The sequence below is a fragment of the Eriocheir sinensis genome, chromosome 14, assembly GCF_024679095.1.
Source record: "Eriocheir sinensis breed Jianghai 21 chromosome 14, ASM2467909v1, whole genome shotgun sequence".
Lineage (NCBI taxonomy): Eukaryota > Metazoa > Arthropoda > Malacostraca > Decapoda > Varunidae > Eriocheir > Eriocheir sinensis.
The window spans coordinates 3062220-3076846 of NC_066522.1; the positions used below are offsets into that span (position 1 = coordinate 3062220).

At 41.8% G+C, this 14627-nt stretch overlaps 1 protein-coding gene across 3 annotated transcripts in view; it reads left to right on the forward strand.

Moving 5' to 3' along the window:
• Positions 1 to 14627, forward strand: part of LOC126998338 (etoposide-induced protein 2.4 homolog) — a 40996-nt gene that overhangs the window by 12403 nt on the left and 13966 nt on the right. For all 3 annotated transcript variants that reach the window (XM_050859835.1, XM_050859837.1, XM_050859836.1), the window contains exons 4-7: positions 2237 to 2356; positions 2564 to 2700; positions 10243 to 10329; positions 13922 to 13996. In XM_050859835.1, coding sequence (XP_050715792.1) covers positions 2237 to 2356; positions 2564 to 2700; positions 10243 to 10329; positions 13922 to 13996 — 419 coding nt within the window. The remainder of the gene's footprint in view (positions 1 to 2236; positions 2357 to 2563; positions 2701 to 10242; positions 10330 to 13921; positions 13997 to 14627) is intronic.

Genomic DNA, 14627 nt, shown 5'->3' on the forward strand with positions numbered 1-14627 from the left:
AGTCTTTTTTATCTTTTATCTATTTACTATTAGTTGTGTGTGTCAGTGCAACAGAAGTACAGTGAGGGAGTGAGAACATGTGATTTAATCAATCGATCAATAGGGGTGTGTTGCCATGCCTGCCATGTGACACTAAACCTGGGGGTTCCTCTAGACAAGTCTCCATGCAGGCCCTCTTCCCATCCCAAGTACAGTCGACGATAGAGAATAGTGTCACGGTTTTCAGAATGTTTAGTCTGGTGGCGGTATCTGGCAACTATACCACGGTGGCGCATTCACTGGTGATGTTAGTGACTCGTTTCAGTGTGTATCGTGTGTGTGTGACCGTGAAATTATAATATTGTATAATATTATATTATATTATAATATAATGTAGTTAGAAATATACAAGATTACATGAATTCAATTTAGAAATGCGATAATGAATGTCTTCTACATGATGATGATGATGACGACGAGGTAAAACATCACGAACAGTCCGAAACACTTTCTTATTAAACTTTGAAAATACCGTGTGCAATGCTGTCCTTCACAGAGACAGGCAGTGACTAATGCTCCTTACCATCAAACAGCAAATAGGCTTGAGGGTCTGTTTAACTCGCAGCCTTAATTCCCGTTACTATAAAGCCTCAAAGACAGTTCAGGAGATCATTAAAAATCTAAAATCATTTCTCAGTGAAGATTACGTAATATCAAAGTATAAATACGTGTGTGTGTGTGTGTGTGTGTGTGTGTTGATCTCGGGGCGTCGCTGACTAGCTGACCCCTTCGTTTTTCGCTGATGGACATATGTCTCCCGTCCCCACCCAGCCTCTCCTATTTTTTTAGGTATTAAAAATTATACGTTTCCACAGCCACTGACGTGGCAGCTCAACTGCAGTGCCTGCGGACATAAGGGCTTCAATAGAATACCGCTGGTCCAGCCAAGGCCCGTGGTCGACGACGCCATCATGTGAACGTTTATAGCCTATTATTACGTATTAAAAAAATTATAAAGAACAAGATCTCGGCTGTCAGGAATTTTTTGTTTTTAGTTAAAAGGCATAACAATCTCCCCTAATAAGTGCAGCATATTTTTAAATATATCATAGTTTGATAAACAACTTAGAGTTGCTCTTGACTAAATTTGAACGAAACTAAAAGCTCGTGTCAAAATGTAGCGACAGAGCCTAAAGAAAAAATATTTATTAAGCGTTAGCGACGGGCACTTTTGATAAATATCTATCTTAAAATTATGTAGAGTGCACCTGTGACCACCAATCACCACAAAAGTACGATTTCGATAGGATATAATAATTTTCATGTCGCGTGGAGGGGTTGCCAGATGTCGCTTTCTGAACGAAACTTACTGGACAGTGTGTCACTACTCTCTATAGCCGACTGTACCTCATGGCAGGAGCTGTTGACTTGCTCAAGCCACGAAGTAGGCGTTTTGTGTAGTGTGAAGACGTGTTGGCGCGCCTGCTGTACTTGGAAAGGCAGGTGACAGGAAGCTTATTGGTTCATTATGAGGTTGCCCACTCACATAACGAGGTTGCCAGCCCCCTCTGCCAGTCAGGGGAATGGTAACAGAATGCTCTACAGCAGTCAAGACTGCATGCAACTCGCAGATCAAGGCCTCATCTCCAGATTTGAGCAGCTCGGCACTGATATTACAAATACAAGCTGCCTTTCCACCACTCAGCCTTGGCATAGCCTCTCTGACCTCATCAAGAGAGGATGGGCTTTTATCGGGAGGTGGATCAACATCTGCCATTTGCAACCCAGTAGCTGGAAGCTGCCCACTCAGAGGGTTTGCCATGCATAATTCCTCAAAGTACTCAGCCCAATGAGTCTTCTGCCCATCCATGTCTGACACAAGGCAGCCATCTGCTGTGTGGATAGCGCTCACTTGAGAGGGAAGCTTAAAATATCAGAAAACATTAGGCATACATGGGATAACATCTGGGAGAAATTTAATGAAGATGCAGAATGGTGATTTTATGAAGGCATATGAATTGAATTACAGGGCAAGAGGAGGCAGGAAGGCCACCAGTAAAGCAAACAGATAGAATTAAAAAATACATTAGAGAGATGGAGTGCAGTAATAGAATACAAAATAGATTTACTGTGGCCACCTCTTTGATGGATCTCTTAGGAAGAAGTATTAGGATATATAAATGGGCAGATAGATAGATAGTGGTAGATAATTTTGATGTATGCATATGCTGGGCAATATTTGTGTAATTTTCTGCAGGATATCGCGGACAGTGCCTACCGTCAGCGCCAGGGACAGCCACAGCTCATCAGTAGCCTCAGCAAAATGGTGGCTGACATTTTCATCTCCATATTCATTCAGTTTCTTTTCCTAATGCAGGTATGTATTTAATTTCATATAGTTGTTATTGTGCTTCTTGTTTTATCCTTTACATAATTGAACAGGAAAAGAAAATGGTCACTTATCAGAATGAAAGTTAACTGACAACAAAATAAATACTTCAATAAAGATTCCTGTTGCCTATTTATTTCCAGTCTTCATGATGGATATCAAATGTCTCATTATGGCTTACTGGCTCCTTGTCAGGCAAATATGATAAGGATGCTACCACTTGTGGGCGTGAGCACGATTGTGAGTGGTGTGCACATGTGTATGCTACAGTCACTCTATGCCTTCGAGTACAGATGGTTCAATATGGGCTGGGAGCTGTACAAACGGCTGAGGTGAGTTACTTTAAAACTTTCTTACACCTAATTCCCAATATGTTAAATAACCTGACATGTACACAAATTATAAAGTACAGTTTACAGATCATCCATTCATGGTTTCATACTACTTATAAAGTTAAATGAAAACAAATTGTTCTAATTGAATCCCATTTGTCTATTAAATATCATGTACAAGGAAATGGAAATGTTTCTGCCGACTGAAGCCACTTGTTGAAGTTATTTTGGTTGATGAGTACAGTAATCTCCATCGCGGGGGTTATATTCCAGACCCACCCGCAATAAGTGGAAATCCGCGAAATAGAAATACTTTATTTAAATACATCCTAAGCATGTTTTTATAACTTTTACAGTAGTTTTACAAGCATTTTAAGGTCTTTAAACACTTTTAAAACAGTAGAAACACACTGTACACTGTAGGGAGACACGCGGAACTGAGACAGAACACGGCGAACAGCTTCTCTCCCTGCGAGATGAAAAGCAGCGAGATGCTTCTAGAACACAACAGCCAATCAGCGGCCGAGAAAACAATACTGACGCTCTGATTGGCTGAATCAGTATGTACGGCCATTCTGTTGTGATGCGTGAGATTTAAACTCATAAACAATGCTGCGAAATGGCGAAAATATACGCGATATCAAAATTAATAAGTCTTACAGAAAAAAAACACAAAATACCAGGACCGCGAAAACTGAACCGCGTTATCATGGGGGTTTACTGTATATGATGAAAGTAAGAATGAATTGCACTTTAGGCTTCATGTATTCTTTTGCAGTGTATGCTCCTTCTGGGATGTGTGAAACTGAACAGATGTTTTATGCTCAAGACAACGAGTGTGTCCTGAGCGGGGCACTGGTCTCCAGAATTGAGTTTGGCATAGAACACTTCCTTTTCAGTTTCACACATCTTAGTAGGAGTGTATACTGCAACAAGAATATGAAGCCCAGATCAATGGCCCCCAAGGAACACAATTTATTGGGTGACTTTAATGCTATTACTGGCATTGAGATAGATGGCTGTGATTAATATGTTTTCCCATGAACACCAACACTTCTCTCCTGAATTTTGCAAGATTTAGATTTTAGAAAGTTGAGAAATGCAGATTCATGATAAAAAAGAGACCAGAGCTGTACTGCTAGGCATGGCAGAGTAGACCCTCCACTAAGCATGTTTCTTTTAAAGTATTTCCTTGTCATGCGACACCTAGATTTAGGACACATTTTCCATACAACACAGTTGCTCTCCATACAATGAAAATTAAATTAGGGCCATAATAATGATAATAAAAAACACTCCGTGCAGCTGTGAGGCCAGTTAGTCAAACAAAAAATTGAGAAATAGGTGATGAAAATATAGAATATAATATTTGAGAGGCCACCAACAAGCATGTGTCAGACGAGAGACTGAATCCCTTCAAAACCCTCATTGGCATAGGGGAAGAGGAAAGTTGCTGCTCATTGGTTGATTTTAATTTTTGATCATATAGACACATAGGAATAGTTGAACTAATTTTCAAATGCAACGATAGTTTATGACTTTGTGCAACTTGTAACCTATTCTCCTAGGACTAGCAATACCAGGGTCACCAATTTTGCTTTTGCTGTTGATGGAGTAATCTTTAAGTTTCTAGAGGATCTGGTGATAGCTCTCGAGGCACTGCACATGAAGGGGAAGCCATTGTGACTTCAGGTCCCCTGGGCCAAGACAAAGGCACAGATATTGGGAGGCTTAGTGGATGAAACAGTACCCTCTGTTCATGCATGTGGTAAGGACATTGCGATCCTGGAAAATTTCACATACTATTGTAGCATAGTGCAGAGCAATGACATGTCATATCAGGAAGTCTTATGGCAGATCAAATTGGTCCACTGTGTTATGAGCTCACTCAGTATGAGTTTATGGCATTGTTGATACCTTTGTACAGTACCCTCTCGAGTTTCGCACTATCCGAGTTTCGCGATCCTTGTGATTCGCGCTTAGTCCTAAATTCTCACTATCCCGACTTTTGCGCATTTCCGCCCTGAGTTTCGCACTGCTCTAACATGTACGGGTCACATCTACCTACCGTCGGCGTCATGCGCCTTAAAAGGCGATGTCACACTGGTGATTTTCATCCAACCATTGGGACTGTGGGCAACCGCGGTTGCCTGTATGCCCAACCGGGAAAGTGTTGTCGGTTGTCTGTATGAATGGAAAACTATTGTGGGTACATGGGTACCGTGCAGCTGTATGTTAACAAATAGATGACGGCACTGACTGAGGAGTGAGGAGCAGTGGAAGATGGCTCACCAAGAGACTTGTAAAGTGGACTGGCAGAGCTGCTTTGTTTACTGTTTAATTGATAAGATAAGAGAACACCCCATGCGGTGGAACTACAATTCAAAAAACTTTTTTCTCCAGTCTATGAAAATTGTAGGACTCCCAGTGTTGTGTTTCTAGCTGTCCTCCCATGAATTATGCATGCTCAGAAGCGAATGTAAACAAACAAAGACTTGTTAATAAACAGAGCTGTTCTCACACATCCCCCAACAGCATGGCTATGTTCACTTCGCTTGCCAGCTCCCCCACCTCACGAACCTATGATGCCCTCAAGCCCCCCCCCCAAAAAATCTGTCCAAATTATGGGCCTTCATATGCACATGAAGACAGTTTTGTTTTTTGGAAATATCAAGATGCTATTTTCTGTAAATTTACCCATGAATCACTGCATGAAGGCTATTTATTGGCTCAGGAACACAACACCAGTCTTCACAGCACAGTTCTTGGTATTATTTCTGAACATCACCTGTCTCACAGCAAAGAACACCCTGGTGCCATATGAAGCATTTTGTGTCCATACAACACACTGCCATATTGCTTTACTGTCGCATACGGAAGGGGGGTGAAGCCTTAGGTAGGTTATGTTAAATTAGGTTTGGTTAGTTTAAATTTATTCGGCACGCAGCGTGGGGTGGCAGAAATACGCAGCTCAGGACGGGACATGGTGGCGGCGGTCCACTATGGTGGCCGTTGTTGTGAGAAATATCTCCTCGCTGAAATAAGTTGTTCTGCTGCCCACTACGCATGCGCTGGGGGAATACACAGCAGGAAAAACATTAATTTGCCTGGTTTTGTTCTAGTTTGTCCACTTGTGATTTTTAAGAGCGGTGAGTGAAATAATAGAAACAGTAAGCAAGTTGAACCTCTCTCTGAGCTATTTTCTGGCTGTGGCAGCAGGTGCACTTACAGTACCCTCTTGAGTTACGCGCTTGCTTCATTCCGAAGGTATAGCGCTAAACTTGAGGATCGTGAAACTCGAGGTATTGAAATCCATGAAAAAGCGCTTATTGGTTCTGACCCGTGGAAAAAAACCCAACAACTTTTTTTTCTTCGATTTTACTCCCTTGTTATCACAATTTTTCGACTTTATTCCCTTGTTATCTCAAAATACGTACTTTGGTAATAGGCAGCAAATGGGAAGTGAGAACAGGTCGTTTTGAAGCCGCAGTTGAAGGCAGCTGCCTTACAATATTGGCTGGCAATTCTGAGAACATGTTTGTGGTCCACGTGGTGTCGTCTGCTAAAGTAAGGGCGGTCGCTAGCGGTCACCCGTGGTACATTTTTTTATTTATTTTTTTTATGTCGTTGCCTGTTGCGCCGGTAGGCATCTTCCTGGTGGGGCCTGATGGTCGGCCCAAGGCTTCTTCCAGGTGGGGCCTGATGGTCGGCCCAGGCCGTTCTGGCGCAGGCGAGTGTTTATAGTGGACAAACCTATAGCTTCTGGTAGTTTTGTGTGTTACGATATAGTCTTTCAGTTATAAATCTTTAAATCACTAATATCATGATTGACTTCTCAATGCCTATTGAACGTAAACTGCCGCCGAAGCCGCAAAATAGCTCGCAGAGAGGTTCAACTTGCATACTGTTTCCTTACTTCCCTCACTGCTCACAAAGATCGCAAGCGGACAAACTAGAACAAAACCAGGCAAATTAATATTTTTAATGCTGTGTATTCCCACAGCGTACATGCGTATTGGACAGCAGAATGAATAATTTCAGCGGGGAGATATCTCTCGTAACACCGGCCAGTGTAGTGGACCCGACCGTCGCTGTCATGTGGTGATGGTGTTGGAGGTATTGCCTTTACAACAGCACCAGTGTAGTGGACCTCCTTCTTCTTTTGACCTGTAATGCTTTGTATCGCTTCTTAGGTCCTCTTTCTCCACACTTTTATACTTCACAATGTGCACTTAAATACTTTGCAGTGCGCACTTATACACTTCACCCTGAACTTAGGTGTTTTTCTGTCCTTTTCTTTCCCTGATTTTGCTTTTCTATGCCCTTTTTGCTATTTTCCACTATTACTTTTCACCGTCGCTCCCATGCATTACAGGTCAAAAGAAGAAGAAGAAAAGGAAAACAACACTGGGGGTTCTACAATTTTTATAGGCTAGAGTAAAAGGGTTTTGGATTGTGGTTCCACAGCACGGGATATTCTCTTATCTTGTTAATCAAGCAGTAAGCAAACCAGCTCTGTCAGTCCATTTTATGAGTCTATTGGTGGGCCATCTTCCATTGCTCCTCACTCCTCAGCCACTGCCGTCGTCTGTTTGTTTACATACAGCCGTGAGGTACCCACTTTCCCACGCTCGTACCCACAATCGTCTTCCATTCATACAGACACCCAACAATTAACTCACTCCCGGCTGGGGATACGGGCAACCGTGGTTGCCCATAGCCCCAATGGTTGGACACCACCTTTTAAGGCAGCATGCATGACGCCGACGGTAGGTAGACGCGACCCGTACGTGTCAAAGCACCGCGAAACTCGGGGCGGTAATGCGCGAAAGTCGGAATGGTAAGAATTTAGGACTAAGCGCTAAACTTGAGGATCGCGAAACTCGGATAGCGCGAAACTCGAGAGGGTACTGTACAACAGGTACTGAAAAGTCAATCATTATATTAGTGATTTAATGATTTGCAACAGAAACAATTAGCAGATTATTTCATAACAGAAAACTACCAGAAAAAATAGGTTTGTCCAACAGTGTCCCACGGGTGATATTCTGGAAATTTACCCAGTTCTCTGACGAGGTTTGGGTAAACACTCCTGTCCTCCTGTCTTTGAACCCATAATCGTACCGACACCCGCTGCTTCCTTCCATTTAACTGCAGCAACAAGTCCATATCTTGGGTAATGGCTGCACAAGCTGCAACAGCCCTTACTTTAGCAGACAACACCATGTGGATACAGAGCGACTGCTTTGTTTATGGGCAACCGACCATGGCCCTGTGTGACGCACACCTGGAAAAATTGGAGTTGCCGGTTGGCCCTACCGCCAACGCAGTTGGAGTAAAAAGGCCTAGTGTGACACAAGCTTACAGACAACCGACAACTTGCTCCCGGTTGGGCGTACGTAGCCCCAACGGTTGGAGGAAAACGGCCAGTGTGACACCACCTGAAGGCAGTGAGGCTGCTGATTGGGTGAGTGCCGTCGATGATGTCATTGGACTCAGCGAAGCACAAGCGTGTTTTTAGAACTGCCAGCCAATCATAAGGCAGCAGCCTTCAATTGCGGATTTAAAACGACTCGTTCTCACTTCCCATTTTCTTTCTTTTACTAAGGTATGTATTTTGAGATAACAAAGGAGTAAGTAAAAAAGAAAAAGAAAGTCAGTTTCTCCACAGGTTGGAACCAATAAGTGCTTTTTCAGTGTTTTCAATACTTTGAGTTTTGTGATCCTTGAGTTTATCGATACCTTTGGAACGAAGCAAGTGCTAAACTCGGGATGGTACTGTAGAAGGGCAAAAATGTGGATCATCAAGTCGCTCGTGCTCTCTGTCTTACTTGGTTGTGAGACATAGACATAGCTGGGCACGATAACGGAAAACCTTATTCCCGATAACCGATACATGATAATGGAAAACCTTATCGGTGATAACCGATATTCGTTAACTGGAGACACAATTACAGGCGATAACCGATACCCGATATAAATCCACAATTCCGATACTAGCTAGCGATAAGTCCGATAGGCGAAAACGATACTATATTGATGTTTCAAATAAAAAATACATAGATAAATTCAAATTTTCATTATCTGTATTTTAGAAAACTTACAAAATCTGAAAACCACACGTTGACACGTACCTATGGACGGTAATGCTAGAAACGCCTGAACCGTGTTATGTTATTTGGTGTCCCCACCGTCAAAAGCTGGCGATTTTGTTTACAAACACTGGTCTCTCATGAACTGCACATGCTTAGACCAACAAGCGTAGACCTATACAATCTCATAAAGCTTTTTAACCGTAATTAAGAGTTGCTGGAAAGCTGAATCAGACATACGTACAGTAGCACTACCACCATCCTCGCTGTTTCTAGAACGACACTCTGTACGAGTTGTATTTATATGTACAGAATGTCGTTCCAGAAACAGTGAGGATGGTGGTACTGTGTGTCTGATTCAGCCTTTCAGCAACTCTTAATGTGTTAAAAAGCTTTGTGAGACTGTACCGGGCTACGCTTACTGGTCTGAACATGCGCAGTTCACAAGAGACCAGTGTTTGTAAACAAAAGCGCCAGATTTTGACAATGGGACACCAAATAACACAACACCGGGTGCCTTCAATACCATGGCATGCTCAAAAACGAATATGGAATATCAAATCTGAGGCAGTGAATAATCATTTTGGGCAAAGTTAAATGATTTTTCTTTTTGATATATTGATTTTTGAGTCTAACACAAAAAATAACCAAGTGTTTTAATGTTGATGATCTAAGTTTGAAATCTCTTCACCGAAGATATTTCATACACTGAAGTGTTTTCACACAACACTGGGCACCTGGGCCACGCATGCGCAGTAGGGAGGAGACAACGTGTTATTTTTTCTGAGAGTCGGAAAAAAGTAGCGATTATCGCTAGTTTGGTTACAAAAGTAACGAAGATACCGATTATATTTAAATGAGTAGTGAATGGCCGATAACCCGATTTTGTTATCAGCGATAAAGTATCGCGATAACGCCCAGCTATGGACATAGACACTAATAGTTACACCTTTGCTAACAAATGTTTTGCAGATTCATGGGGTATTGCTGGAATAGGTTTGTATCAAATCTGCAATTACTTCATGAAACTGAGTTGAGACCTGCATAGTCTGTGAATGCTAATTCCAGCTATGTGGATACGTGGCATGCTTCCCCGTAATTGACCTTGCTCACTGGGTTGTGTCTGAAAGAGGCATGTCTGAGTGGAAAAGGGCAAGGAGGCACTCACAAAATTCTTGGCTAAAGTAAGTAAATGGATTCTGCTGGGAGGTACTTGATATGGGAAAGATGCTTGCATAGGAATCCACAGGATGGCATCATAGGATGGGTGAGGCAATGTAACCCCCAATGTATTGATTTATTCATGCACTGCACAAGAAGATAGAGATTATGCAAGGGCCCGGTTGTCCAACACAGGGCAGATATAGGGGTATAGTTTAGCTGGTAATCTGAACCTTATAAATGTATTACCATATGGCTTGTACTGATAAACCATTTTTCCCTTTGGTAGCTACATTGAGGCCAACTGGCCATACTTCATCGGGTTTGGCCTCCCATTGACAGTCATCACGATGTACCCTTCTTCAATGTACATCAGGTAAGGTTTCTTGAATGCCTTGCACCTTCATTACCCATCAGTGAGAAGTAGATGCATGTAATGTTCAAACTAACTAACTTAAGTAAATTCCTTTATTTTGAATAGCAGTAGACCTGTGCATGTTCAGATTAGCATTTCTTTTTACTGTTGTGTCACCCCCCCAACTTACCATCAACATGTACATGCTTAAATCATATTCAACATTTAAATGGGTGGTTGGGTAGTTTGTTTATCTTTCATAATTGTGGAAAACTGCTTTTGGAAGTTATAATCGAATAGGCTACAATCTCTTATGTTGATCCCAGACTCATGCCACCTTGTTGCTTTACAACTTTCAAAGGAGTGCATGATGATAATGTAACATGCTTTTTTCCTAGCACTAGTTCATGCTCTAGTTCTCTCTCTCTCACACACACACACACACACACACACACACACACACACACTGAAGGGAGGAAGGAAGAAAGAAAGAGAATAGAAGGCAGGGAGGGGAGGCCGCGTCCTTGAGCCAAGGGGGTGGTGAGTAATGGCTACTCAACTCAGAGGAAGAGGAACTCCACACACATAAGATATATATAGGCCGAACTTATCAACCCCCTCCTCCCTTTGTGTGTGCGTGTGTGTGTGTGTGTGTGAGATAAAGATATGTTTGCGAAAGAATGCAAAAGTTCTCACAGTAGAATTTCTTCTTCGTTACTGTATAGTTTTGTTACCCAAATTTTTTTTCTCTAAAACCATCCATGTCCCAGAAAACGTATCCCTGCTATGGCATACTAAAATTAAACAGGACTTATATACACGTCTCCCGTATGTGGCAAGTAGGACGTATAGACACATCCACTGGATGGGAGCGGTTGGCCAAAGTTGGTGACCAGGACATGAATATACGTCCCCCGGAGTGAAAGGGTTAACTAATTAAAATTTACTGAATTTTACCTGACATTATCTAACTCTTGACACATTGGAAAGCTAATATCACACCCATACCCACATTGAAACCACAGATGATTTGTTGATTCCATTTATGTTGTGTTGCTATACTAATATACAGTTATCTAGTACTTTACCTCCAATGAAGTGTTTGCTACATGTAAAATTCTTGGCTTGCTTAAATGTCGGAGCCTCCAAGCGGCCCGGAGGTAGTCCTTATCTGGGCTCGTATCTTGTGATACTACTATATGCCTGTATTGGCTATGACTCCTAAATGTGTCATAAATAATATAGTATACATTCAGTTTCATCCACCTCTGTGACCTAGCGGTCAGCATTCTTGACTACTTCTACCCGAGCCTGGGTTCAAATCCTGGCCCAGGCAGTTGGCGTGCAGCTCATCCAGCTGTTGTACATCCACCCTTTTTGGGCTGGTTGATAAATGGGTACCTGGGGAAACCTGGAGAAGGTAAACTATGACAATCTTGGATCTCACATTGGCCCTTGTCCCAGGGTAAATTGTTTCTTACTTACCACAGGTTCAAAAGTGCCAATGGATCAGAGATGAGCACCTCAGCCACACGCAGTTACAGTATTTGCACCCTAACCTACTATTCAGTTTCCATAGGTCTTGCATATGAATGCTTGCTGAATAATATATTTTTAACTGTATTTACATGAAAGCCCTTTATAAATATAATTTGCCTAGTGTACTATTATCTTTTATGGGTTAATAGCTGTATGTAGATTTATAATTTGAGTTGGGCATGTCTCATGATGTGATCTTGATAACTCAGGTTGTGACTATGCATACATGCAGTGCCTCCAGAAAGTATGAGTGCATTGCCGTTTAAACTATCTTAAGTCCATTGTGTGATCATATAATACTGGTAAAATATGAATTCCTTTTTTGTGTAAAACACAAGGTCACAACTGATTTTTATGAAGTCCTGTCCTTGTATTTGATAGTAATACTTTAAATTTACTTTGAAGGCCTTTATATAAAAGATTCTGATATGAAATGCATCATGTTTTGGGATACATTACATGCCTTCATATTATGGGTAAAGGATGAAAATACATGTACTTTGACCATAATATGAAGGCACGCATAGTTAGCAACTAATGAAACCTAATTGCTGCACTGTAGACCGCAGCCACCACCCTTATGCTGATGCATTGGCAATGCTGGCATGGTCAGCTTAGGTTAGGTTAGTTTAGTTTCTAACCTTATGCTCATTCATATTTTGGTAAAAGGTTATGTATTTTCACCTTGCAACCATAATATGAAAGTGTATAAGGTATTTTGAGGTAGCTATACTACACATATATATACCCTATATTTTCATATCAAAATAGTAATGGTTTCTGACTAGTGGAGGAGACCAAGGGAACACCCTGTGACTCATGGCTAGGGTAAATTGATCCTGCCAAGAAAGAGTTGGTTAGAGTGGGAAGGGTAACTGTGTGGGGCCTTGTTCAGAAAAACTGTCAAGGGTGGAGGCGGCAGATGAGTGAAGCAACATGCCCCCTGGCATATTCTCTCTATTAGTTAGTTAGTTTCTAATCAAGGTGATGATTCACAGCTAATTCCCTTGCAAAAAGGAAGATGTACTATCAGTTGGTGTTCTGAAGTGCTAATATTATGGTAGCCATCTTGTGCAAGGTTAGAACTGACATTAGGTGTAGTATTTTGGTCTCTGTGCAGAGCAGTAGTTAATAGCTTCCAGATTTGAAGAAACTGCAAAATATTAAAGTAAAAAAATTTATGAGTGCAGTCTAGCATATCATATTTTGGCAGTGGTTAGGTTAGCTATAATTTAGTTGGGTTAGATTTATTTTAGTTTGATTTGTTAAGTTCAATTGTTTACAATAAATATGTGATGCTCTAAAAGCTGCGGTGTTGCTATCATTGGCAGCAAAGTAAGCAACAGTAGAGGGTTGTTATGGTTGGGTGCTAGTTCACCAAACCATCAGTTGTTGTGGGGTATTTAGGAGGGCCTTCATGGTACACAGCGTTTTCCTGGATTGGAATTTTGGCATAAATACCCCCTTGAGGTGACTTGCCAAAGGGAACAGGGCATCAGAGCTATTGAGAAAGGTAAAGGTAAAGTTGGGGGCATATGTGATAGCTGTGTGTGACCTCTGCCCATATCCATCCGTGAGCCTTTGGTGTGTGATAAATCATTACCCTGGGACACAGGGCAAGTGTGACATCTAGGATACCACAGTTTAAATAAAAATACAGTAAAATGAATTTCTATGCAAGTCTTTGATTACCGTTTAGATTCTCATTTTCAGTCTCCTTATTGTCACAAATATTATATTCAAGTAAGGAAGAAATTTTGGGATATAAGTAATGTGCTGATTTAATCTACCTCAACATAGGTTTCCCTGAGTATCCATTTATTGATTAGCCTGAAAAGGAGGGTGAACAGTAAGGTTGGGTACACGCTGAGTGCTTAGGGCAGGATTTGAACCCAGGTCTGCAGATTGGTAGCTAGGCGTGCTAACCACTTGACCAAGGAGACAGTATAGATTGATGGAATAGAATTCTGCACTCCAATATCTTACTTTTTTTTCTAGCTATCGGGAGTTGGTCCTATTCTATTTGCATCTGTTGGTCAGACTAATTATAAATGAACAACTCTCATTTTCTCAGTGGCTGCTTCTTCTCGCTGTTGTTCCCCATCTTCATCATCAGTGCCAACGAAGCTGAGCCTGTTCCTAATACTAAGTAAGTATTGTATTTTCTGTCTCTGTTAGAGTGGCACCCATATATAAAGTAGTTTACCCTTCCCCCGGATAGGTAATCAAGTTTTCAGGCCTACAGTAAACCCCACTTAAGTCAGACCCGAATAAGTTGGATATCGGATAAGTCGGACACTTTCAGGATTTTTTTCTTTTTTTTACGTTCTATCCCGAGTGCACCGGTAGGCATTTTTTGCCCTCTGATTGAGTAATTTTAAGTCACTCGGCTTTTATACTGGCTAAAATACCCCTGAACGCTCTTACATCATCCGAGTCATTTGAGGAGTTGTCCGAGCTGTTGGAGATGCGAAATGGGCGCGTGTGCCGTGGCACTGGCGGCGTCAAGATCAGTGTTTACACAGCTGACTTAGCAAACGCATGGCAGTGTCTCCCTCAGCTTTCGCTCGCTCTGTAGCCCTTACTATTGCCTCATCGTGTGTGTGTGTGTGTGTTTACCTAGTTGTAGTTTTACAGGACCTGGGCTTTATGCTTGTGTGGTCCCGTCTCTGTATCTGCATTTATTCAACTTTTCTTTAAAGCTTTGCACACTCTTCGCCGATACTACATCCTCACTTAGCCTGTTCCAAACCTCTATATTTCTTTGCGGGAAGCTATAT